General features: G+C 43.7%; 1 protein-coding gene across 3 annotated transcripts in view; it reads right to left on the reverse strand.

Moving 5' to 3' along the window:
• Positions 1-27,925, reverse strand: part of LOC109313350 (syntaxin-binding protein 4-like) — a 100,547-nt gene that overhangs the window by 8,419 nt on the left and 64,203 nt on the right. For 2 of the 3 annotated variants that reach the window (XM_019539825.1, XM_019539823.1), the window contains 13 exons: positions 23,042-23,183; positions 22,752-22,858; positions 21,231-21,384; positions 18,826-18,898; positions 14,268-14,365; positions 11,854-11,950; positions 10,592-10,719; positions 9,363-9,455; positions 7,316-7,381; positions 6,531-6,719; positions 5,173-5,289; positions 2,714-2,763; positions 814-947 (listed from right to left, as the gene is read on the reverse strand). In XM_019539825.1, the coding sequence (XP_019395370.1) occupies positions 814-947; positions 2,714-2,763; positions 5,173-5,289; positions 6,531-6,719; positions 7,316-7,381; positions 9,363-9,455; positions 10,592-10,719; positions 11,854-11,950; positions 14,268-14,365; positions 18,826-18,898; positions 21,231-21,384; positions 22,752-22,858; positions 23,042-23,183 (1,448 nt within the window). The remainder of the gene's footprint in view (positions 1-813; positions 948-2,713; positions 2,764-5,172; positions 5,290-6,530; positions 6,720-7,315; positions 7,382-9,362; positions 9,456-10,591; positions 10,720-11,853; positions 11,951-14,267; positions 14,366-18,825; positions 18,899-21,230; positions 21,385-22,751; positions 22,859-23,041; positions 23,184-27,925) is intronic. The other variant, XM_019539824.1, reaches the window with a different exon arrangement.

Consider the following 27,925-nt stretch of genomic DNA (forward strand, 5'->3'; position numbering starts at 1 on the left):
TTCAAGAGCAAATTGGATGCTTATCTTGCTGGGATCCTATGACCCCAGCTGACTTCCTGCCCTTTGGGCAGGGGGCTGGACTCAATGATCTTCTGAGGTCCCTTCCAGCCCTAATGTCTATGAAGTCTATTTCCAAAGATGCCTATACACATGCTTTGGTTGGGGGGGCATGTTTTAATTAGGACAGTTCTCAGGAGCCACTCTAATTAAAATACCGCAGCATCTCATATATTCAGTCTCATGTTTCAAAATTGCATTTGATGAGCTTTAATTAACGTCCCCCTGCTGCTGTTTTGAAACACATGGTCAATGAATACATGTGACACCACAGCATGGTGGACAGTTCTAATTAGGACACTCCAGCAGACTCGATTAATCAAATCCACTCCAACATATTGGAATCAGAACACACTGGAGCATGTGTATAGATACCACAAGGGTCTAAGTTGATAGAATTGATATATGAAAGACATCTTCTACCTTCTGTTTGTTGCTTTTCTTGCTAAACTCCTTTCTTCCACTCCCTGGGGACAAGTCACACTAATCTGACTGCCTCAAGCTCTTGTATGCTCTGACTCCATAAACCGGATCAAAGATAACTCATCTTGGGGATGGAGTGTAAGATACACATTCATGCTCAAGTGAGACCCCTGCTAAATTCTAAATTGGTGGAACATGCAAGTATGTAGGGGTGGGAGACACTGTAAATTTCACCAAAATGAACATGCTCTGGAGTTGCTTAACTTCAAACTCTTCTTTTGAAAATACCCCTGGACAGCTGACTGGTTACCGAGAGGTTTTTACAGAGCCTACCTTCCTTTGTGTTTGATATGATGGGCTCCAATAACTCTTTAGCTTCCAATATCAATAAGTCAATCAGATCTGAAGATGGAAGAGATGTGTCCGACACTACTTCTGTTTTATCCTCCAAAGTCTCACTGTTGTCTCTTAAAAATAAAAGATGATGAGTTAGTCTTTCCATGATAACATGAGCAACTCATTGGAGACTCTGACCAATAACTCATGAGGGAAAACATCAGTTAATTACAAAGTTTATACATGTGCATTTCATCTTCCTCTCTCAAAGTCACAGGAGTTTTGTTTTTTTTAGAACTAGGATTAGGATTAAGCATTAGCTCTTTTAGCACAGTTGTGCTTTAATCAGATAGGAAATTCTTCCAAGATGTTGTCAATGCATTTGCATTTTCCAAATTTTTCAAGCATTTTTTATTGTTATTTGGAAAATCAACCCTTTGGAAGCTTGAATTTGAAATCTGCTTCCCCCACAATCACATTTATGCACTTGCTTCTTCTTATAGGGTTGCTGATTTGCATTTAGATACCTTTTCTTTTGATCAGTTAAAAAAATCAGAGCTCTGACACTTGTTTGGGACATAGACACACAGAATTAATGGATTTGTCCAACAGATAGAAGAGAAGAGGTTGATCCAGTTTGTGGGTTTGGATGACAGGTTTGGACAGTATCCTTATAACCTTTTACAGAGGTTTACAGCCCATTCACTTGAATTTGGGCAAGCAAGAACAACTCCGGATTTCAGTAACAGTTGTCAGAAGTAGAGACTCGCTTAAAACCAAATACCAGCAAAAGTTAGGCAAGTTAGGCAGATTTCAACTCTGCATTTCTGACTTAACCTTGTCAGGACCTCTGAAAATGAGACTATTTATGACCCTATACAGGGGTGACTGGTGCCTCCTGAGTCTGGGGGGGCACAAAATTTGTGGGTGGGCCCGGGGGCAGGTCAAAAGTCCCATATCTACTCCTATACTTCTGCGCCACAGCTTAGCCTCTCCAACACACAGCCAGCCCATGCAGCAAAAAAACTGCCCCATCCTAAGCGGTGCCAAGTCAGGGGCCAATCTCAGGGGGGGCATGTGCCCCCTCCCCATGCCCTCCCTACCAGTTGCCTGTGACCCTATAATAAAAATCTGGGCCTAACTGATATGCTTAAGGTCACTAAAAACCACAGGAATTAAAGCCAAATCTCCTTGAGCCCCAATCTAGTGTTTTGAGGCATATCTAATCCACCTTCATGCTACTCCCCAGACTGCCACCAGAAAACATGCCTTGCCTACTTACTCCTGCTCCATGCCCACTTCTGACATGGAGCATGATACGCAGAGTATCTGCCTTAGTACATGTCCAGCACTGCTCTTAGCTCTCTGTGTTGCCCATGTTTATTGGCACCCACCCAGCACTACCCTAAAGCAGCAGTCAGCAACCTTTAAAGGCTGCAGACCAGATCAACCCAATTCGAGTCTAGGGCATTTGGTCATGGCAGCAAAGGAAGAGTGCCTGCAGCCAGCACTTTTCCCCAGGGAAGCATACTGCCAAGGCCCGGTCTGTGGGCTGGATCACCTGGTTCCGTGGGCTGGATCCGGCCCATAGGCAGTAGTAGGTTGCCAGCCCCTGCTCTAATGTAGCTTCAGTTCCAGACTGAGTGCGTGTAGGCTAGAACAGGAAGAGCCTGCTCCATAGCAAAGCTCCCCAACATGGCACGGAGATTGTGTCTATATGTCCTTCATCACAAGATTTTTTTTTTTATCTATTACATTTACAAACAAACTGGAGACTTTAGCAAATGCAGATAAGGAGCAACAACAGCAGTTGCCCCCTATAACACATCAGGCAGAGAACAGTCTAAACAAGGACATTTCAGGTATACAGTTACAGTTCCCAGAAGCCTTCCCCAACCTTTTCTCATCTGGTAAATGGCTGGATTTGCTCAGAACCTTGTGTACATTCTGTGAAGGTAAAAAGAAGGAAAATAGTATCACAGACTTATAGAACTGAAACTTTCCAGAGAATGAACACTAGGATGGTTGCTAGAGATCAGATTTAGTATGACAGTAATCAGCTTCTGTTTATTCACTGCCCTTGAATCTAATAACTCAAGGCCCTTTGTAACACAAGCAAAAATCAGTCTATGCAAATCTATAGTCATGTTTAAAATATGCATATTAATATAGATACTAAAATATATTAGAAGCAAAATTTTAAAAACTTCAAAAGAAGAGTTTGTCAGAGTACCTTTCAATGTGGGTACATCTACACGTGCATTAGATATGGGAGCAGTTTACATTGCACCCTGCTCCTGGGGGGCTGCCTGCTGCTGGGGCAGGAAAAATGTCCCCTTGCCCTGGCAGCAGGGAACTCCTTGCCCCAGCTTCCTGATTGGAGCACGGGACTTGGAAAGAGCTGCAGGGGAGGGGCAGGTCCCATCTCCCTGACCTGATGCACCAACGGGGCAGTTAGCAGCAAGCTAACTTGCTACTAGCTGCCCCACCAGTGGACGGGGCAGGGAGCTAGGACCTGCCCCATCCCTGCAGCTCTTTCGCATCAATCACCCAATCAGGGCATGGGACTGGGACCTGCTCCTGACTGGGATAGTTCCTAGCCCCTTGCTCCATGATTGCGGGATGGGAGCTGGAAAGTCTGTTCCCCACCCAGCTACGTGATCATGGAACTAGGTAGAGAACAGGCTCCACAGCCCCCGCCAGCAGGGAGCTCCCAGCACCAGCTCCTCAGTCGCGGGGCAAGTGCTGGGAGATCCTTAGCTCTAAGTGCTGGCCCTGCGGCTGCAGAGCTAATGCTGGGAGAGAAGACTCTTCCAGTGCCAGCCCCACGACTGCGGAGCTGGCACTTGGAGATAAGAATCTCCAAGCCCCCTTCTCCTCAGTTGAGATGGCAAGGTGGGGGCTGGGAGATCAGGATCTTGATTACGATAACAGAGCGAGGGCTTGAAGCTTCCCACTGCCAGTGCAGGGGTATATAGTCCCTGCCTGGGCTCCAGTGGCAGGGCCCACCCCAGCAGCAGGCAGCTTCTAGGGGCATTAAGCAAAGTCCCTCCCCCTACTGGCTGGCTGACCAGGAACAGATTTGTTCCTGGTCAAGTGTCTACACAAGCGCTACTGTGCAGTAACTAATCACAAGTACATTTGCTACTTGCATTTGCAGGTAACAGATTTGCTCAAGATTAGCTAAATTTACTGCTCAGTAAGTGTTTGCACATGTAGACATGCACGCTTACTGAGCAGTAAACTGTGCTTCTGAGTAGTAAAGCATCTCATGTGACACAACCATGTGTACTATTACCATTATTCTCCTATGCTTTACTCCTGTTCTTGAATGGATAGAGCCATTAACATGCATAGATGGAGAGTTTCCAAGCACTGCTTAGGTATATGTATGAGAAAGACATTTTGGTCTACTGAGTAGTCACCCAAAGTTCAGTGCTGTTTGCTTCCAAGAAAGAGTCCTATCAGTACCTATATACTTCAGTATCTAGTATCAATCCCTATTTAAGCCAGTACATAGTACAGTACTCTAGAGATCTCTAACTTCTTCCTTCTCCAAATTTGTTGAGGTAAAATCTGGTCTCCATTTTACTTTTTTGTTTCCTCACAAGGTACAGTTCCTTTCTTCCTTCAAGGAGTCAGGCCTAGAGCAAGTAAGTTCAAAAGGAATACCTAACACCAAATAGGCAAAATTCCTGCATCAGTCCAAACAGATGAACTACATATTGATAATCACCAATGGAGCTGCAGTTTTTAGGACACAGTAGACTGATGCAATTGCAGTCATATTTACTACCAATTCTGTTCACCTCCATGGGGAAGAATGGCAAATAGATCCAGTAACCCAGCTCCTCCATGACATGACATTCCAGCACTCCTTGTGGTGTGGATGCAATGGACTCACTAAGAGTAAAGCTTCATGATACTCAGAGTTAATGAACCTACTAAGTGGGTTCCTGGGGTCATGACCACTTTCCAGAGCAGAATCACATTGATTTTATTTGGTCAGCGTACACTTCCACATAGAGGAAGGATTGTTTTGGTCTATAGCAGTAGATGTGGGGAGGCTGGGGCAGCTGAGAGAGGTGCATCCCGGGATCCTTGAAGACTGCAAATAGCTCATTTTATCTTTGTGGAGCAGACTGAAGTTACCCTAACATAAGCCATGTAGCAAAGCCCAGAGTTAACCCACTTCTGAAGTGATGCAACTTTGAGATGCTCAGAGGGGACTTAGCATGAGTTAATGAGTTTTAACATATGGATGTTTGCATTTTGAGTATGCTTAGTATGTTCTAAGTATAACATGTATTTCATGCTAAGGGTTTCATAGATAATTGCCACATTTCAACACTTCACCTGCACAAACAAGAACAACTTTCTGTTGCAGATTTCCAGGCGCTTCCGTGTGACTTCAGATTTCCGTAACTGACCGTCAGCCAGGGACAATCTTTTTTTCAGCTCCAGAATGTCTCCCTGGAATAAAAATAATGAGGCAGGAATTTGCAAACAGAAGGAAGAGAAGGGTGATTGTGAAAGCAGACCTGAGGCCCTTGAAAGCACCAACACAATGTCAGAGTGTCTTGGGAATAGAAGCAAATGTCAGGACCAGAGTAATTAGCTTCCCTCAGCCAGGACTCGAAAGCTGCTGTGAGACTACCATCCTACCAGCACTTTTCAGGGCTACATGAAAAGGCTGCTAAGGGCACAAACAAACTATCTTCTCCCACAACACCTACACTTGGAAATCTAAAAATATCCCACTAAGGAAACAAAAGAGCTTCATTTTTTTACCTCCAATAAAGTGCACTGGATTAAGTGAGTATTTTTAAGGGGCAGAGAAGAAGAAAAGAAAAATATTAAATTATGTTACAGCAAAGGCATAGTGAGCTCATTCAGCACTTATGGCAAGGGATGCACCAACTAATGTAGGTAGTGGGGAAGAGGAAGTTTTACCTGCCCAGGCTGCCTGCACAGGGAGGGCACCTGCTACTGCTGCTCGCTCCCTGCACGCTATTCTCCAGATGCACTACTGGGTACAGGGCTGCGCTGCCCAGCTCTTATAGTCAAGCAACACAGGGCTGCCCCTGCCATGGTAAAGACTCTCAGGGGGTGAGTCTCACATCCTCTTATAACTGGGGCCCAGGGATAGTTATGCTAATGTGCTAGAAGAACAAGGCTGCTGGTGAGTGCACATCCCATGGCCATTAGCCACCGCCATAATTTGCCTTCAGCTGGCCTGGGTCTGAGACCTGTCTTCCATGTACTTCTCTCCTGCTGATGCAGTTCTGCCCCATGAGGCATGCTTGAGATGGCACACCCAGGAATGACTTCCCCACTGGGAAACTGTCAAAGTGGAACCTGCTTCCAAAGTGAGCCCAACCTCAGAATTACTGGCTATGAGGTGAAGGCCCAAACAGGGAAACTGGGGTAAATAAAGCAAGAAAATGAGCTGGAGTCACCTGGTATCACAATATGCTAGTTTCTGCCATGTCAGAGCTAGCCATAAGTGCACATCTTTGTGAAGGAAGCCTTTTCTTGTGAGCTGGTTACTGGAAGCCATACTAAGTATGAACACGAGCCCTACAATTCTGGTAGCTTCAGTGTTACAAATTATAACCCATCCATAAAATAAATCCATTTTTTTTAAAGAAATGGCCCTTTCCACTAGCCCCCTGACCCCCAAGCCAGCCCTCCCAGATACAGAGACACCTCACCTCTGCTTCAGAGACATGCTTTGCTTTCTTCCCTGCCAGCTTAGCTTTCAGCTCAGTGATTTCTGTCTCCAGCAGGTGAATCACTTCCTCGTAGTCCTGCTCTGCACTGCGAGCCTGTCGCTGCACCACCTCAGCCATCTGTAGCTTGCTGTGCAGGGTCCGATTCTCAGCGAGAAAACCCAGAGCCTTCTAGAAGCAATGAGGAGCACTCATTACAGCTTCCGTGTCAGGGCCAGCCATCACTGCAGGGCCAGCCAACCAGCTTTCCCTCAGCTGCTCTCAGAGTAAGCTACTATTGTTTTTTCAATAGTGCTATATTCTGGCTATCTTTTTCCTTGAAACTGTGTCACTGCAACACAGGGCTAGAACCTAGAGATGTATGGAACTAGAGTTGCACTGTAGCTAAAATAATGGCTTCACTGCCAGCTTGAGGGCCTGTATTCATTGGAAATGGACATGCTTCTCCATGAGACACAAGACTGTTATTGCTCCTTTATTTAAATTTAAGCTGCTTATAGTAGACTTCATCCTTTCATTATGTGGGCACATAACAGCCAGTACAATCAGGTCCTCATTCCTGGTTAGAACATCTTGGTACTGCAGCACTACCAATAATTTATAACAAGTACAGATGGTGACTTAGTTTCAGCTGCACGCTTCGGTGTGTGGAAACTGCGAGGTAAGAGCCCCAAACCTTTCCCTTATCTTAACCAACAGTGAGGTAGCATTGAGGGAAACACAACACACCACCAATAAGACAAAGCATCAGTAATCTTTTCACTAACCTGGTTCAGTCTCTGAAGTTCTTCCTCCATTGACTTCTTGCTGTTCTCCACCTCCTTCAGGAGAGACTGAAAGGCAGATTTTCATTTGATTAGGTGTCATATTTAACAGCACATTCACTAAGGAATACTATGGAATACTATGGACCTGAATTTCCTCTGCACAAGCAATATTTTAAGAACTAGCAAATTGCACATGATGGTGGGGACAGAGGAGGGGGTGAGGCCAGCGCTGCACTGCCACCACCCCATGCTGCAGCTACTGCCACCTCCATCCCTTCAGTCATCATGCTCTGCCATCCCACCCTGTCCCCGCTGTCCCTCTCTGCCACAATCCTGCGCTGCCACTGCCACCTCCAAGGACCAGGGCTGGGGAGGAAGGGTGAGGGCAGCAGTGCTGGCTTCATCCCCCCACCCCCACTCTGTCGCCACCGTCATGGTGGCACTTGATCCCCACCATCATCCTCTGTCCCACACTCTGTATCCAGCCCCGGTCCACCCTCCCTTCCCCATCACTCCATCCCCTCTGTCCCTGCCGTCATGGCAGCACTCCGTCCCCACCATCATTCTCGATGGGCAATTTGCCCTGCGTGCAGCACTATCTAGAGCCATGCCCTGCCGGGAGGCACACCTCCCACAAGCGTTATGGACAGACACACAGACAGACTAAGCCCTTATATATATATAGAGAGAGAGAGATATCAATATATACATAGATATACAGATTTTAAGCAATATTTTAAGGCAGGTGTGTAGATGGCTGCTGCATTTTTGCTGGCCACAGTGCATTTGAAAAATTTATCTTTTCACAATTATGAATGTAACAGTGAGGTTGTCAACAGGGCTAGGGACAGAAGTTACACATAAACTGGTTTAAGTGATCAGAAACTGGTTTAAACCTGTAACAGGACAGAAGTTGAGTGCAAATAAACCAGTTTCAAAATGACTGAAACTGGTTTAAGATAAACCTTATTAAATATAGTACAAGAGTTAACTGATTCGGGTCAAACCGGTTTACAAAATTTCTGTCCTAGACCCCCTTCCTGGTTCAAGTTAAAATCACAGTTCCCCATCATCCCAGTATGCTTTCCAGCCTTGGGCTGGGCTGTCTGCTCCAAACAGCACAGATGTTCCCACTCCGCTGTTCCCTAGCTGGAGCACTAAGGGCTGGCTGACAGGGGGGTGGGAGAGAGGGGCAAGCCCATCTGGGGATGCAGCCCAGTCTACAGGGGGGGACTGTCCCCCCAAGGCAAACTCCAGCTAGGGTCTGGGGCCAGGGAGCGGGGTTAAACACCCCTTCTCCCATTCAAACTTACTGCTGGCTGCAACTGTGGACTACAAATCCCAAAAGCACCTGGAAGCAGGAAGAGGAAGTGATGAGTAACCCTGCAGAGTCCTACTGCTATAATTCTGGACTGCAAATCCCAGAGACCTCAAGGGCAGCAGGAAGAGGAAGTAAACACACAGACAGAGATCTATGCTCTAGCACGTCCCAAATTTTGGCCTGAGCTATTGTGGACATGCGACTGCAATTCTGTTTCAATTTAATCAGTGCAGGTTAAACTAACCTGCAAAGGCTGCTTGGGTTTTTGACTGTTTGTACCTAGCCTATGGGTTAGATCTCTGGAATTTTTACTGAGGTTGTGAACAGGATTTCAATGATTTGTTTTTGGTGCTTTGTATTTTTTTTAACATACATACCTGCCTCCATGGTTTTTCTTAAAAAAAAACAACTGATTTCACCCTTTCAGCACAAGCAACTTTTGTTTTAACAATAGCAGAAACAACAAGGAAAGGACAAAGCAGCAACAACAAGTAACAAACAAAAAATAAGTTTTTACAGGAGAGAGTACACTGTGAGTGTCTCCTCTGTAATAATTTGTATTGAATAGAATCCAAAGTGGATATTTTCTACAGCAAATGCTTAGGAATGAAAGGATATAATATGCATGAGCACTTTCCTAGCAGTTATACTACCCTTCTGTATTACTAATATGAATTCTGGCAGAAGGAACAGGACAAGACAACTTGCTCAAAAAACAAACCTCACCTTCAGCCTTTGCACTTCTTGCCGTAGATCTGTCATTTCCAGTTGCAAGTGTTCCAGTTCCTCGTTGTCATTAGAGTTGACAGAGTCAAAAGTCTAAAATGCATAGGTGCACACATGGTGAGTGATTTCTTACCCTTTACCCTGAGTCTGGTTACAATGCAAGTATGTCTATTTTTTTACATGCAAGGAATAATGTTATTCAAAATAATTTTCACAGATGGTTTGTGTTGTCAGAAAACAAACCAAACATCACATTTTATAATCCAACTGTGGCTTTGTATTCCACAGATATTCAGCCACGTGATAAGTGAAACAACTGAACCATGGTGAATTCTCACATTGTTTTAAACTTGGCAGTAGTTGGAAGAGATTTACCACATCTAACTTTCCTTCCTTATCATTATCAAAATGACATAAGTTGGCCCCTGAGGCAATGAAATCAATAAAATAGTTTTTGCTGTGATAAATTTTTCTACTGACACACTAGACAAATTACACCAGCCGCTTCCTTCCAGGCACTTTATATATTTTTATTTATTAAGCATATGAGGTTGGAGGTCCTTTATGGAATTTCCTGTAATCTTAGTGATTAAAGGATGAAAGTCTAGCTTCTGCTTTCAAAAAACCTAAAGGATAAGTGAAAGATAGCTCTTTTGTCTTTGCCCTCTTTGATTTTTCAGAAGGGTCTCACCAGTGCTATTTATTTCTACAATGTCTTGTCCAGCAATTCTCAATACTTTCATGCAGTGACCCCACTTCTGGGCTTACAGACCACTCCTGGTCCAAAGATAACTGCTATAAATTAATTTCTGTGGGGCTGCAATCTTATTTGTTGGAGCCCTGACCCCATATGAACCCATAGTTTGGGAATTGCTGGTCTAGTCAACACACAAACTTTCAGAAAGACCCATGAAGTTTTTGACCTGAGGTAAGCTTTGGAACCAAGACAATATGCAGCAGACCACTGGTTTCAAACTGTATTATATGGAACCCTAGTCATCAAGGGTTCTGCAAGAGACTGGGAGTAATGGTGGAGTGGGCTGGGAGGTCGTGTGCCTCCATTGCTGGGCTGGCTCAGGTTGCCTAATGCCATGTCAGTCCTTAAGATCAGGGTATGGATTCTGTAGTAGAATAAGTAAAATGAAAGGGTTCCATGACTTTAGAAAGTTTGAAAACCACTTCAGTAGACTTAAAAGACAACTGAGAAGAAGTATTTGGCTAAGGCTGACCAGAGAGTGAAAAGCAGATGTATCCAGTAAATTGGCCACTTCATGGTGAGTGAAGAGCACAGAACTGGAATCTAGGCCAGCCTCCTCTAGCTCGTCCTGCAGCAGATCCCTGAGTGCTTGGAGAAGATCTACGAAAGAAAACCACAACAGCAATAGGATGAAAAGAGAAAGCCCTAGCTACATACTAGTGAATGATTGTTGCAGAAAACAGGCAAATCCACTGTCTACTGAGCACAGCTGGTTAAAACAAGCCAAGTATTTTTCATAGAAAATGTAGGTAAGACTTCATTTTAATAAAACCTTGCATTTTTTTAGTTCTTTGACAAGGAAAAAAGGAAATAAAAATTGTTGGCTATCAATAACCTTTAAGATTTTTCAGTTTTCAAAAACCCAAACAGAATTGACCCCTTTGACCATTCTGACATGCTCGGGGTGGTGCTGGGAAGTGCCGCACCACCTCAGATCTGGGGCTGATGTATGTGAAGCAGGAGTAGGTAGGTGAGATCTACTTAATTGGCAACATGACTGAGTTCTCTGCCACCATAGTGCAGACAGTCCCTCACTCTCCATAACCCATTCACAGTCTTTAGCCTCTCTGCCAGATTGCTAATATGAGTCCCAGTTGGTATGAACTGTGGTATTAGTAGAAGAAACAGGGCTTCCACCACAGTCCTTTCTTAGAGACCACTTAAAACCCCTGTGCTGAAATGCAAACAAATTTCATCCCCTCACCACCCAGTAACTTTGCTTTGAATGCAGCCACTTCCAGCACAGGTAAAGCACTCGTAGCTCAACCTGTAGCAATAGTATGTTAAACACAGGATCATTTTGCTAGCCATGGTTCAGAGCTCTCTACTCTCATTTGATAGAAAGCATTGGTCAAGGTTTCTGAAAGACTAGCATTGTCATCACAGAAAGCCTTGGAACTATGCTGATTTTCAGAGCAGAGACAGAATAATAATATAAGCAACACCTAAGGGACAGCTATTTGCCATCAGCCCACAGACAGCGATTTTTCTTTTGGGTACCACTAGACCAGCAGGCTGAAGGGTTCAGGAGATTGGGCTTGGATGCTCTCTCTCTTGGCTCCATACATGTGTACTGATTTAAAGTCTTTTTCCTCCTGTGACCATTTATTGAATTCACTGAGTCTGAATGAAAGCCTGGCCATGCGCAGCCCTTTATTCTAGCCATCATCTCTTAGCTGGTCTGCCTCTGAGTGGTAATGAGTTCTGCAGAATGAAGAGGAGCACTCTGCTCACCTCCATAGGCCAGTGTTCCTTGAGAATCTGTGGTCAGACTTTGCCGTAATTGCCTCTTCTTCTCCTCAGTCACATTCAGACCCAGATACTGCAAAACCTTTAACAAGGAAATAAAGTAGTAAGTCTGTACAATAACCTGAGTGGGAAAACAAGCTTTCTGGGAGAGTGGAGGTTGGGGGAACAATCTTAGATGGGGAAGAATAAAATTGTATCATTCAAAACCCCCAATTTTAAAAAGTGAAGGCAAAATGTGCTAAAACTCTTAATACAGAGAACAAATTTGTTCAGACCCAGAGCAGGCAAAGATCAATGAGAAAATTTAATCCTGATTTCTGATTAAGAAGAATAATGGAGGTTTAGCACAAAACTTTCTGTCCATATGCTGCTTTCCACATTTTCATAGGATTACACAAACTGAAAAAAGCAACTGCTTCATCCACCACAAGGTGACAGCAAACTCTGCCTCAACACCTAGAAAAGGCTCTTCTTGCACAGGAAAACATATCACCTGCTGCAGAAACAATACAAGATACTTCAGTGACTTCAGCTGTATCCATCCACCAGCTTGAGTTGGGAGATAACCTTACTGGGGGTTCTGTATTCATGCATTCTCCATCACGATGCGCTAAAATACAACGGGGTGCATGTTTCAGATGGAACAGTTGAAAAAAGGAAGTACCAGTTCTCTTGAGTTAATTAGATTTCACCACATAGCAGCTGGCAAGTTCTATTTCCCATCCTTGGCAGAGGTTGTGTGTGCAATTTGAGTAAGGAAGATTTAACAAAAAACAATATGGTTGGGACCCTCAGATCTTCATGCACTTCCAACTCATTACTGGCATTGGGGCTGAGTCTCACTCACACTGAGGCGTATTTCTATAATTCTGCCAGTAAAGGTTGGCATTTAAGCCATCATGGCCACCACTGCCAGATTGGCCTCAGAGATAAGAAAGCAGCTGGGGGTTCTTCTAATGCAAAGCTCTATATAGATGTTCAATACCAGTACCAACAGTAACTTCACTATGGATACAGGAGCTCTTCGGAGCTCGCTGTGCAAGTTAAAAGGAACTAAAATAAACCAGGAGAATTCAGCTGTCTGGTAAATGGCATTCATGGGGATGAAGCTGTGCTGTGTCTCCTCATTTAGCTCATTTAGAATTTTGAAGGGCTGACAAACACACTTCACACCACGGGTGAACTTAAGACAGCTGTGGTGTAATGCTGCCATGTTTACAGGACTCCCAGTAATATAGATTGGTATAAATCTGTTATGCCTCCATCTCATTAATCAAATTGGGACTTGGACCTAATTGTGCTGAATGAACTCTGTGATCCTAACAGTGTAATCAGTGTTTGAAGCCTTGTGTCCGCATCTCACGCTACTTGAACTCTGACTCACACTTCTATTAATAGCCCTCTACATCCTCGTTCAGCTCTGGATTAGACTAAAGGGGAATCAGATTGGAGCAGACGGTATCCAGTGTTAGTGACGTATGTGCAGATTAGGCCACACTAAGAACAAGTGCTATAAACTTATTCTATACAAATAAGTAGGCACCAGATTCTCTCAGACTATTTGTATTCAGGATTTTGCTTTTTAATCCCTCCTAAAAGCAAGTGACACACTGACCCCGATGCCATTAACAGACATAGTCATCATGCGCCTCAACATAATGTTTTTAAAACAGAATTGGGAAAAAAGGCCAAAATATATTTTCAGCTCAGTCTATGCTTCTTTCTTATCTTAAACAGTGGTCACATAGGGAAATTCTAATGCACTGATTTAAGACTCTAGAATAGTTGGTTTTTAACCTTTTCTCATTTGTGGACCCTCAAAAAAAACTGAATGCAGGTGCAAACCCCTTTGAACTGTAAGTGTAGGTATTCATATATTTTTGATTGATCATAGTCATTTTTCACCAATCCCTTAGATATAGTCTGTAGACTCCCAGAGGTCTCCCAGGGACCACAGGATGAAAATCACTGCATATATGGTGTATTGAATGAAAATTAACAAGAAAGGTATTTTTCCATTGAATAACTCAAGGTGGCTTTAAGACAAAAAAGAAAATTACCAAACTAGATAAATCAGTAACTGCTGAAATGTTCTAGTTTTGAATTAAGCCATATTATAATTGTCCTCCAATTATTCCATTGTGTAGAAAAAGACTGATCCATCTCACTGATCCATTAAACACTTGATCCCTGTTGGTAGCTTTGTTTGCTCCTGTACCATATTAAATAGAGCTAAACTGCACTCATTTGCCCCTGAATGAAACCATTGGTTAGGAGAAGACAGACAAGATACTTATTGTAAATTCTCCACCCTGCAGCGTATGTTTCATCTGTTCACATTCTCAGCATTTTATTAATGACAAAATCTCAACACCTGGACAGAAAAGTGTTCCACTTACAAGTTCAAGTTTTCCATCTTTGAGACGAATATGGGGATCCAGCGCTACCTTTGGTTTGTTCCCTGAAGCTGCCCTCTGACTAGAAGATGAAGTAGGTGCTAAAAGACAGTAAAGCAATCATTAATGAACAAGCATTGAGGGGAAAATTATACATCTGCAAGGAACCTCAGAGCAAAGCTGGGAGTTGGGACATTTTCACTGCACCACGTACACTGCAATTACAGATGGACCAACAGTGGAGCCCAAGATTTTGAAAGGAAATTCATGCTCCTAAGAGACCAACTTAAGGCACTATATACGAAACCAGATTTTCAGAAGGTGGGCATGCAATCAGTAGTTAGGCTCCTTAAAGGGTACCTGGATGTGAACTTGCAAGGTGATTCTTACAAATTTGGGGGAAGAAATTTTAGGGGTCCTGGGATCTGAGCGATTTGAATGAAATTCAGCCTGGATCCCAACTATGTCAGCTCATGTTTTTGTTTTATAGAAGTAAGGCCCAACAAGGAAGACTTTGTAAAGGCCATTACTGGCCTTCCAGCCTGGGAGTTTTGACACAGACTCAATGTGATGCCTGTTTATGTTTTTTGTCTGATCTTACTTATGTGTTCACAATTCCCCTTAAAGACAAAATTTAATGCTCAAGGTTGCAAGGTTTCTGTTTGGATGCTGTGCACAGGATTGGCTCCCTTTGTCTAAGGCTGGGCAGGCTACATTATACCTCCAAGGAGTCCACTGCAAATAGAGCACAGGCATTAAAATGCAGGGGGGAGGGGGCAGGAGAGAAACAAGAGGGAGGGCACCCTTGTCAAAGAGAATAAGGGATCAGGAGAAAGGTCCAACAGCTGTGATCTACTTTTCATTACAGGAGGGATTTTCAAAAATGCCCACATGAATCAGGAGCAGAAATGCCGATGAATTTTAGTGGGACCTATGCACATAAGCAGAGGTATAACAAGCGGTTTCTGCATCTTTCATGGCAGTGACAGTATCTGAGCTAGTGGCTGCCATCCCATTCTTCCATCTGCTTAAAATAAGCACCTGGGGCTACCACCCTGTTCACACACTCTTTGTTGCACTATTGCATATAAGTCACGTAGGAATTTCCCATTGGGCATGTCTACACAAAACGCTTACTGTGCGGTAGTCTAGTAACAATGTCCAGTAGCATGCCGGTCAAAAAATGTGCTATTAAGCTACTACACAGTACTATTAGCCTACTGTGCAGTAACCATCACAAAAACACTTTGCAATGGAGCTACTGGACAGCAAATGTAGTTACTATTCATTTAGTTAGTACTTCATTAAGGAAGTACTAAAGTAAATGCACAGTAACTACAGTGCATTAATGAATGTGTAGATGCACCTACTGTATATTATTATGAATTTTTGTGTCCTTGCCAGTTATCTCTGGAAGGAGAGGACTGAGGAAACTTGCTCTTTAGATTACTTGTATAGGTAAAACCACCACTGCTTCTGAGACACTGCTAAGGATGCTCTCTGAATCCAGTGAGAGCAGAAGTTGCTAAGGTCCAATCCTGTTCACATGCAAGTCAATGATAAAGTTCTTTTGGACTTCAATGGTATGGAATGGTGCCTTGGGGAGGATCCAATGTCCCATTTCTTTCATCTCTGCAATGTCTGAAGCCTGGGTCAAAGCTATTGATATAATTACTTAAAAGAAAACTCTTGCCATTTGGAATCAACGAGGGGGATGTTCAAAAGTATGCTTTAGGAGAACAAGGCTGTGGGACCATGCTCCACAATCACTTGGGCACTTTAGAAAAATAAATGAATGAGTTGTTCTAAAATGACTTGCACGTAAGAAGAGTAGGATTTTAAAGGAACACAAACAGAAGCTGCAGTGGTGCAGTCACAAGTATAATCATAATCCTAATATTCATCTGTTCTGCTAATGCCAGCAGGGCCTGAGGTAATAAACAGGTTCACCAGATTGGTCACCCAAAACTCTGCTCTTCAGGTTCAAGGGCAGATCAGATCCCCTTCAACTCCTTGCTAAGCAGGATTAGCAAGGCTTTGCTCTGTGGCTTTGCTCAGAAACTCTAAACACAGATATCCCAGGCAGCAATACAGGCCATCAGGCACCGAGGAACAGCCAGCAGGCCCTGACGACTCATTCAGATTTCAAACTAAGCTCTTGTTCCTCCAAAACTAGTCATTTATTTCCACTTACAGTGATGCCTATTTAAAACTCTGGGCCTTGGCAGCATTTGTAATATTCAGTATAGAAACAATATGCATAGTGAGCTGCCTTAGTTGATTCACAAACTGAATTTTCCTAGTATTAGGGCACTGCCTGGCAGCCCAAATGGACTCATGGTCCTGCTGTGCTAGGTGCTGTATAGAAAAAGAGTAAGAGAAACACCCAGTCCCCAACAGATCACAGCCTAAGTACACAATACAGACAAAGGGGCAGAGTCAGAAAAAACACCTAGAAATAGAGTTGTCTGAGGTGATACAGCAGATGAATGGTAGATCTGGGAATAGGATGCAGGTTGACTGACACACAGCCCCAGGTCCTTTCCACTAGGTTCCACTACATCATAATAATTTTATCTGGAGACACTCCAAGTAATAATTATCCCACATCAGTCAGCATTGACCCTCATTCCCTCACACACCCCCTGCCAGTCCAATTACCTCCCTGAGATATAATCCACAGCTTGTCCTGAGGGTCATAAAAACAGATCCACAGCATTACCAGTGAAAGCAGGCAGAGTCCAGAGTGAAAGGCCCTTCAGAGAGAAAATCCTCCCTGCAGCTGTCTCTTATTTAAGCCAAAGGATCTCTTTGCACACACCTCTGTACGATACTATGTGAACAGTAGGCAAGGCTCTGCCAGGAGCCTTGCCTTCACTTGGGTAAAGGTGCATTTTTTGCCAGGTGCCAGCTAAAATATGTGTTGAAGCTCTACATGGACATGCTCACACGTTTGAAAACCATTAATCTGCCCACACTAGGGATTTGCTGCATACTGACTACCTTTTAGTAAGAAAAGCACAGCAGTGTTCCCGGAGTGGACATACCCCTCTCATCCAGGGAAGGCATGTAGTGCCATTCTGAAGGTTTCCCAGTGGGTCACTGACAATATACACCTCTGCAATTTCCACTGACTTCAATAGGCATTGTGAAAACTTGTGTGAACTAACCCCAGTGCGACTTTACCTGTCATCACATCAAGTAAGGGCAGTAAATCTTTCTGAAGAATGGTTTATATGTCAGGAAAAGAGACATTTATTAGCACTAATTCAGTATCATGCTAATTATGCCCAAGGAATCTTACTCCATATGTATGTCTGTCTCCAAATGTCTGAGCAGTCTGACAACATTAGCTCTATCATTCAAATGCACAAATGAGCAAGGGCATTCATAGTGACAGATAAAACTTTTATTCCATGGGGAAATAAAACCAAGAGCCCAGCAGATCAGATGTGTTCCAGTCAATGTTATTAATTTTCATCTGCTTTTTTCTTATAACTCAAATCCCGATAGCCAAGGGGCCCAAAATGCCCTTGGGAGAAGAGTAATTTTGGCTGGGAATTAATTATTTAAGCCACAAATGCCTAAAGATAAGCCAGAGAACCTGCCTTACATCTTTCTCAGAATCATCTGCATCTTCCACTCATGCACAATATCTGCTGAAAACCTAGACCTTCAGGTCCACATTTTCAAATGGTCACACACAAAGGAGAAGGTACATTTTATCATGTGACTGAATATTGCCCTTCAAATGTTCATTATGCAATTAATAATAAAGACCCTTTAGAGCTAAACAAGGTGGACTTTCAAGTAAAGCTATGGAATATTTTACCAGTTCTGTTTTGGTGTGACCAGGCTCAAGCTCAGGTACACCAACCAGAAGTATAACGACTGCATTCACATTTCAGACTAATGCAAAATATTCACGTGGAAACATACAGGTTTTTGTGGGCCATCAGCACAGGGGAAAATACAGCTTAAAAAAACAACATTAACCTACATGTGAACCATGGATGCCTTAGACAAGTGTGACAGACGTAGCGGTTATTCAATCACACATTAACTTCCTCTTCATGGACAACTGGTGGCAGCTAATTTAGCTCAATGACAATAGAACTGTGTTCCTGTTCGGGGCTACCTAGTGCTTTGTCAGGAATGGGGATTTTGTTGAAGTACTGTTTTAGTTTCTATGTGTTATTCACTCCATCAGCAAGGCTGCCATCTGTTAAGTAGGATGGGGCCACCTGCCACTGAAATGATAGCAAAACCCTGTGTCATAGTCTTTGGATAACAGTGAAGACACTTCATCACAGAATGGAACCAATAGCCTAAAGTCGAAAGGCAAAACATCCCTGAACCACTCCAGCAGCCCTGGGCTTATATAATGCTTACTGAATAAATTACCCTAATGGACCAGGCTCCATGACCACAGTGTTAAACTCTAACACTGTTGTACATATATTTCAAATTTTAATTCTGTTCTCTCAGACTGACAGACTGAGCTGAACACACTCTGCCACCTGTACAAATGCAGCAGAGAGCAACTAAGCAAGGCTCTTACCAGATACAGTGAGTTCTGGTGGGCAGATATCTGGTGATGGAGAAGGCACAGGAAAGGAGGTTTCATGTCTGTTCTAAATAAGGAAGACAAAAAAAGGAGACAATGCTGAGCACAGCAAATAATGAACAAAAGGAGGAACTGGAGTTCAGTAGGGACCACCAAAGCCCCCCACTATGGAACCAAGTTAAACCATCCCATGCATGAAAAACAAAAGCACCAGGTAAACCTCTTGGGCTATGGAGAGAGCATGAGCTAACATAAAGGTGGACCAAAAAGGAGTTCTGGCTCAGGAGGATAAGGCCTCATCTTGGGTCTCTGTCAGGGCACTGAACCCATGTCCATTAGTGCAGAGGTCTCAAACTATGGCCCACAGACCACCACTGGTCCATGAGCTCCATTCAGGTGGTCCGCAGAAATGTTGTGGAACAATCAAGAATATCTGTACTTGGCCCTGCACTTGATTTATTTTTGCTGACGATGGAGATCAAAGCTGTTTTGATGATGATGCCAGTGCTAAAGAAAATAATGATATTTTATTTTTATTCATGTTTAATCCAGAAGTGAAAAGTGTGGGTTTTTTTTAAGTTGGTATCACCCTACTACATTACATATATAGCTTTAATTGGTTGCATTTTTCAGCTGTGTATACGTGGTTTTCACTGAACGCAATTCAGCTAGCCTACCTGTATTGTATTTCTTGGTCATTATTGTCACGTGGAAAGTACTGACTGTACCAGAATCCAGTGCTTTTTAAAAAAATGTAACAATTGTCAGTCCAGTAAGTAGGATAGTAGTCAACCCCCAGAAATGGATTTGTGGTTGCAAACAGTATATTTGAAAAAATAAACAATAAATAATCAAACCAGTGACAGTGAGATCAGCGAAAAGTTCAAAGTCAAACATAAAAACATGTATCTGCAAAGAAAATTTGGAGTGCAGACCCTTGTTTACCAGGAACCAGTATGAGTAGAAGTACCAGTAATGAAAACATACCGAAACACCAAAAAATGGTAAGACAATCCAAAACAAACTATACTAATGTAGGCTTCACATGGACTGGTGAACAAGATGAACCAAGGCCACAATGTGTGTTATGCTACACAGTGCTGGCTAATGAAAGCTTGAAGCCTGTAAATTTCTGGCATCATTTGGAGACAATACATGCTGCTTTCAAAGATAAACCTCCTGAATTTTTTCAGCACAAACTTAATGAGTTGAAACAAGAGAAAGTAACAATGTTTGGTCATGCAACAGTAAATGTAAAGGCCCTGGAAGCTTCATATTGTGCAAGCCTTCAAATAGCCAAAGCAGGGAAGCCTCACACTACTGGGAAGAACTCATTCGGCCTGCAGCTAAAGAACTTGTGTTTATATTGTGTGGAATGAAGATGGCAAAGCAGTTAAACTGCGTGCCTCTTTCAAATGACACTGTGTCATGCAGATATGGCAGCTAATGTTAAAGACATTCTTGTGAAATGTGTGAACAGCAGTAGGTATTTTGCATTGCAATTGGATGATGTCCTGGAGTCCTCACTGGCAACACACCCCAGATTATGAGGCTATACAGGCATGCATGTATTGGATGACAGAATATCTAGCCATGTCCAGCCATACCTTTCGCATCTACCAGCAAACAACATACACACAGATGACTTAAATTTTCACACGCAAAACTCAGACTCATCAGGAGGCTGCATAGAACGCCCAAGGCTTCTTTGTTATGGAAGGAACCTCCAAGAAGTCTTGTACCAGAGGCAAGAATTTTTGTGGGTGATATGTTTTACTGGACCAAATGCATGGTTTAGGGAATTATTGTTTATTTCCTGGTCCATCACAGCTAGAATATCACTTCAATAATAAGAAGCCTTGTGTCATTTGCAAATGGGTCATATGGAGGACTGTATTAATCCAGGAAAGGAAGGGAAATGTATGGCTTTAACATATTTGCAAATCTGTCTAAGGGACTGAGCCACATGATTCCCAATGATTGTGCAGCTAAATCCCCTAGTCACCTTTAAAATCTCTCTCTCTCATTTCTGGGGACTAGGTCTGGTGCTGAATTTGAGGGTGTCCCTAGAATTACCCTAGTCAAGAGTAAATTTGTTTTTCACTTTTGACTTCTGAAAACAAATCTGAACTCTGGACTCCAGGGCTGAAAGCCCATCTCAGTTGTCTTCAGCACAGACTTAGATGGTCAGGGATAAATCTGTTGGCATCCTGAACCAGAGCCAAAAGAAACAACATTCTAGATATAAAGTACCAGAGTCCAAACGACCAAACAAGTCCATATTGCAGACCTTATAAACAGCTAATCCAGAAAGATTACCACAAAATCTATAAAAGTAATCTTGTTGGAGACAGAGATCATGGGTTTGGCATCTGTGGTCTCACTGTACTATGGCCTACCTCAGGGGACCTCACATGGACCTTCAATCTGCAAGAGCCCAGACCATTCCCCATTGCTTTTGGAGGTGATGAGTGGATGCTGTTGGGAGTCGAGAGTCCAGGATGTAACCATCCCCTTCCAGGAATAAAGGCCACTTCTGTGTTTCCCTCATGTCTTAAAAATAAAACATTTTGTTAGTGCTTAAAAATATACATACTTAAGTTTTCAGAAAGTTCCTAATGGCTATAACTCCATGCTAAGTTTGCTCCACAGAAGGAGGAGCAGCAGCCATAATAAGGACTCTCAGAGAAGCTAGACCCATCTGAAACTTGCTCTCTTTCTTGAAACTCAAGTTTAATGAACTGCTTGCCTCCAGAGGGAATCTCCACCTGCCTCTGGATGATACTTGTGAGTGAGCTACTTGAGATCTAGCAAGATATATAGCTTGCAGTAACACAGATGCATAATCAAAGGCTACCATGACACTGTTTGCTCTAAGGGATTTATCTGATATTGCTCTACCTTGTACCCAATTCCAAACCTACTCCTTGCAACCAGTAAAGTTCTCCTCCATGTCTTGCTTGGGAGATTTATTGGGAGAGGGTCTAACTTAGGCCTTGGGGTTCCCTTGGTTTGGCTGACTAAGGAAGACCACTATTTGTGCTTCAGACTGAGGGAAGCATCCCAAGGTCTTGCAGTAGATCAAGTACCCTCAAGGACTACTAGCCCTGTGTTTCCCAGGGGGCACAGGACCAAGATCAGTTCAGACCCTGAGTGGTGGCAGCATTACACCCAGGCTTGTGGGTGTGCTTCAGGAAGGGGGGCATCCAGATGTGAGGCACCCCCAGGGAGGCACTCAGAGCCTAGGAGTTCGTCGCGCGCAGTGAAGCAGATGGCTCAATGCAGCAGCACCCCCTACTGGCCCGCCACATGGGCAACAGAGATGGCTCCCTGTGAAGAGAGAAGACATGGAGGTCTCTGGCTGAGACAAGTAGTTGTGACTGAGGGGAGGAGGACCCTAGGAGATTTTCAGAGCAATTTTGAGGGCTAGGTGGTAGTGTAAATATAGGGCAACGGTTCTGTCAGTTTTGTTTTACCATACTTTGCAATCAAAGCATTTGAACATTTTTTCTTTTTTATATAATTTGTTCTTCCTTGTAATAAACTCTTTTGTTTTTCTGTTGCTTTGCCAAAGTGTCTGTGGTAAAATCAGGATTTCTGAGCAAATTAATAACCTGGTCATATCTGTTCAGCAGAGTTGGGGAACAATAAGCTTACACAAACCCAGTATATATTTCTGGGAGTACCCTACATTCCCAGGGTTTTGTCACAGTCCCATGCACTCAAGACCTCCTGATGTGGGGTTAGAAGACACTGAGAACTTAAAAGATGTTTCTTGCAAAAAAAAAGAATAGAATGACGTGCACATCTCCTCCCTCACCTCAGAAGCATCACAGGGCATAATCCTTATTGACTGTAAATAGGACATGCTTTTTGGACACAAGAGAGTTATTCACTTGGGCCTGTTGGCACTTGCCTACCTGAATTTGGCTTTTGCAATTATTTTTCTGGCCTCTTCATATGTGCTGCCCACCAAAGAGTCTTTATTGATAGCTACTAGCTGATCACCTGGACGGAGCCGCCCATCCTAAACAAGGAGGGAAAACAGCGACATAGTATCAAGCTTTATCTATAAAGATTAATATAGCAAAAAAGATCCACTTCAAAAGCTTATTACCTCATCCCCAAAGCAGGATTCTTCACAACAGTTGGAGTGTTCAGGAGAGATTCATATTTTACAAATCAATGAAACTCTGCATTGCTAACTTACCCTGTAACAGTCACCCTCCGGCATAAGCTCTTGAACATACACCATGGGACCATCTGGTTTATTAGATCCACCACTGATTGTCAGCCCCAAGCCAGAGGATTTTGCTACGGAAATGGTCTGAATTGCTGATTCAGTGGAGAAGCTACAAGAAACAAAAATCTTGGCAGATAATTTAAGACTGGTCAATTTTATTTTATAGCGCACAACTTTTGACTATCTCCGACACTGTATAGCATTTAGCAACTCAGCACCAGGGCTGAACTAGAAGTTCTGTTTGGCTTCGACTCCTGAGTGCAATTCCTTTGGCCTTCTCCCAGCAAATGAGTAAACCCCCCCAACTTAGCAACACATTCCCCTCACTCTAAGACAAAACATTCTAACAACATCCATCTCTTGAATCATCGTTCTAAGCAATCTGATGCTTTAAATAATCTTTTAATTCACTGACAGCTTGAAATACAACATGATAACCAGGCAGTCTACAGACCTACGTAACTGCTACAAAACACAGCATCTTCTCCTGAACAGTTCCATGGTTTTTAAATTACATGGGCATACAACCTCTGCAGAGCACTACTAAGAAGATCTAAAAGGCAGCTGCATGCTCAAGTAGCCTCTTCACTTATACTGGTTAGAAGGTAAATTTAGGAAAGCATACTCTAAGAGAATGATTTGTAGTTCTACATTATTCTACAAGCCTGGGGGTATTAGAAAATATCTTTTCAGGAAATGAGGTACCATGGAACACTGTAATCAAAAAAACCCATTGGATGCTATAACTGGGACAAAAATAAATCACACAAGATGGATGTTAACCACATTGCTCAATGCGCTATTGGAAGGAGCTCAGACAGTATAATGATGTGGGCAGTATAAGAATCTGTATAGACGCCAACAAAACAGAACAAGTTACACTGTCCTCCTGTAGTAAAGAGCTTGGTGCTCCTGCTACTTTAAGGGAAGGCAGGCCGCAGGAGAAGCAGGCTGCAGGTGAGGCAGAGGGCAATCAAGCGAGCCACATGACCCAGAAGGGGCTGGGCTTGCAAGATATAAGCCCAGGACTTAAACTGGGCAGGTAGCCCTGGGAGAAAGAATTCCTGAGCTGAGAAGGGGAACCTCTGATAAAGCACTCCAACTGTGTGGGGTAAGATAACCTTAGAGCTGGGAAAACACTGCTGGTTTAGGAATTGAGATTGCAGGAGTGGTGGAAGTCTTAATTGGCCTGGGAGCGGAGTCAGGTCCTGCGGGATGGGGCCAAGGCTGAGGAGCAGGGCCACAGCTGCAGAGATGAGAGCAGGCAGGGTCAGGGGCCTGTAGCCTGTGCAGGGTGAGAACGAACAGGCCCAGAGACCTGTAGCCTGGGAAGGGTGGAGTCAGCTGGAGATAACGAGGCCTGAGCCCAGGATGGGCAGAGGATGCAGGCCTAAGCCCAAGAGGAGTGAAATTGTTTGAGGTACAGAGGCCTGAGCCCAGAAGGGGCTGGCATGGTTAAAGGAACCAGGGCTGGAGGCCCCAGCAATAGTAGAAACTGTTCTGTGTTCAGGGGCCTGCACTGACTGGAGTTGACACTGGGGCTGAAGACCCATGGATAAGGGATTGACTGGATTGGATGATGGAGTTTAATACCCAATGATTAGTAATGTGCAAGCCTTGGGCATGGCTAAAAGAGGAGATGAGAGTGAGTACAAACAGAAGTGTGACTTCCAGCTGTAATTCTGTAAAGTGTTCTGAGTTACAGCATTACCCAGACCAAACAGAAGTTTACTGTTGGTTCTAGGGGTGAGGGGAATCTGGCTGCCAGCTGGGAACCTGCATCCAGGTTCCCATACCAATGGCCAGGCTTTCTGCCGGTGCTGCTGTTTTCAGAATGGGAAAGGAAAAAGGCAGTGGAGGGAGCTCGTTCTTGGGGCTCCCCAGCTGATTCTGAAGAGTGAGGTGGGTGAATTGTAGTCTCCCCCACCCCCACCCCGATCTAAGGGGGGGCTGCAATACACCTGCCTCACCCTCCAGGGGGGAATAAAAAACATCCAGACTGAACTCCCTCTGCTCCCTTTTCCCCTCTCATTCTGAAAACAGCAACAGCCTGGGAGCTCCGCAGACACAAGTTACCAAAGAGGCTACATTTTGTAACATCTTTATGTGATACCTACCTAATGAAGGGTCAGATTTTCACCCAGCTGGCCATTTTTGAAGCTATTTATATCCATGCACTTACGTTTGGTCACAGTTATAAACTGCTTTCTGCGGCCAGATCAGGCAAAAATTGACATTTCTGTCTGCACCTCTTTATCTGGATACCTCATGCAATGAGGGGTCAGATTTTTAGCCAAGTGGCCATTTTTTAAGATATCTGCAGCCATGCATTTGTATTTGGTCACGGCTATAGACTGCTTTCTATGGTCACTTCTGTGTGCACCTGAGGAAGCCATGTAATTAGTCCTTAAGGTGATGAGCAATGACACCTGTGTTCACAGGTATACTCTCACTTGTGGCACCCTGGGGCAGCCTCCCTTTTTCTAAAGGCATAACTACATCAAGACGTGGCAGGAAAGTGGAAGGGGAGATTGCCCAAAGAAAGTAAAAGCAACAAGGGATGAGGGGGCTCCAGAAGCATCACGGGGCCACTCCTGGGGGCAGGACCCTGTTACATTGGGTTATAGTACATTAGTACACGCATTCATCATTTCAATGATCTGAGTTCTCACATGGTCCAAGTCCTACTGTCCCTTCTTCCAGGAGGTAGTGTTTAATGCCAGGTGACCCTTTGGCTAGTCCACATCTTAGAAATATAGCAAACTTTAGCTGCAACCACAGCTGAATGCTGTAGCACCCAACATCCATCATCTATGAACAAGGGTATAAATCCAGGCCACTGTCTTTGCTGTGGAGTGAAAAGTATTAATTGTGGAGGGTGTCCAGTTTATCCAGAAAGGCTGTCAAGTACATGAGCTGTTCTCTCCTCTCAAAGAACGTCTCCAAGCAAGCAGCTTAAAAGCTTTGGTGCCAAATATTTCTCCTCTGCAAATACCTAATAAAGAAGTGATACTTAGCACATTGTGGAGTTCACCTGCCAAGACAATTTATTGTGTCTGAACTATGGACCTCTCCAGTAACTTCATAGGAATTACTGCTGGTTTACACTTGTGCAAACACAAGCAGCAGCAGGCAGATAGCAGGGCTGAGACCCTAAAAAAGGATGTTAATGTGCTACCTAAGCTCTGGAAGGTTCATCATTACCAGTCAGGACACTTTCCTCTGCAGACGGAACATTCTGATTGTTATTTTAAAGCTCCCTGTTTTATAAAATACAAAATGTACCTAAGACGCAATAAGTGCCACACTCCCACGTAGTCTCTGGTCCTTGGGCAGTTATTCCTCCTACTGGGAAGCAGGATGAGGTGTTGAGGGTTGTGTCTGTATTCAGCTCCCACAGATGTGAATAACTGCACAAGGGACAGGACAGTATGGAAGAAGGCCTATGGTACTGACCCTTGAAAAAGAGATTCTCAGCCATAATGTTTAAGCTAGTATTTGCTTCAGATTCAGATTCTGCTGATTCGGGGGACAGTGACATGAATCACTGTCCCGAATCAATTCAGCCAAATCTGATTCAGAGATTTGGCTCCTGATGAATCTCTGAATCACCCAGGCCCATCCCACACCCGCCCTGGCAATGGCTGCCCCACCCGTTCCAGCTCTTGGCTCTTTGAAAAAAAAGCCCCCACTCACCAGGTGCTGCCAGGAAGGGGGATCACCGCTGCCCCCCATGCTCCCCACTGCCTGAATCATCAAAGCTCTCTGAATCTTTTCTGAAGATTTGGAGAGCTTTGAATCAATTTGGACCTTTTTATTGGTCCCGATTCAATTTGGATTTGGAGATTCAGTCACTGAATCAGGCTGAATCTCCTCCAAATCAGCATCAGCACCCAAAGCTTCACACAGCTCTAATAATCTTAAAAGATGCTTCATTTTCCCTTCAAAAATATCTGTGAACCATGGGTTCTTAGTTGCAAAGGACTGGAAATGGAGCAATTACATTTCGTATATCTCTGAGGTCTCGCACCCTGTCAGCACTTCGGGACACAGACTACCATCTTGTTCTCTGTTCAGTGTCTAACATAATGGAGCCAAGGGTCCATGACAAGGGCTTTTAGGTGCAGCCACATAACAAAAAAGCCTAATAATAAATAATTATGATAAGGCATGAGTATAAGGCCCCCTCTACACATAACAGTTATTGTACACTTATCTGGTTAATTCCACAATTATCTTAACACCAGCTACACATTCAAAGCAAGTACTCATGACATGATAAAAAGCTCCAACCAACTATAAAGTTAGACCTCAAAAATGTGCCTTAAATTTATAGCTGGTTGCTATGCAGCTTTAATTTGCATGTGTAGCAGGTTATACGTTGTGGTTGGGAGCCTTGTCAGTTGACAACATGGAAGATTGAGAAACATTAACTCCAGCACAAAAGGAGATCCAGTAAACATGTCCAAAGAGATTGGACAATAGTTTTAATGAGCTATTTTGTGACACCCAACCCAAAAGACCATTAAAAAGAAGCCAGATTTTTAGAGGTGCTATCCAAACCTTTCTGATAATCAGTCTCTCTTTAGCTTTCTCAAGGTGGGCAACCAAACACTGCAACATCCAAAATCATTAGTCCCTTTTTAAAATCCTATGCTGTTACCTGTCAGCTCCATGTTCTTGGGGAACCCTGACACAGGACACAGACTGTCTGACTCACAAAGAATCACCCCCCCCCACCTAAACAGAAACGGATTAAGATGCAGTGAGAGACACATCTAAAACCCTCCAGATAAGGGTGACAAAAGTGAAACAACTGCCCTAGGTCTCATTTGCATCTGAGATGGGAAC

The sequence above is a fragment of the Crocodylus porosus genome, unplaced genomic scaffold (assembly GCF_001723895.1).
Source record: "Crocodylus porosus isolate Cpor-Errol unplaced genomic scaffold, CroPor_comp1, whole genome shotgun sequence".
NCBI lineage: Eukaryota > Metazoa > Chordata > Crocodylia > Crocodylidae > Crocodylus > Crocodylus porosus.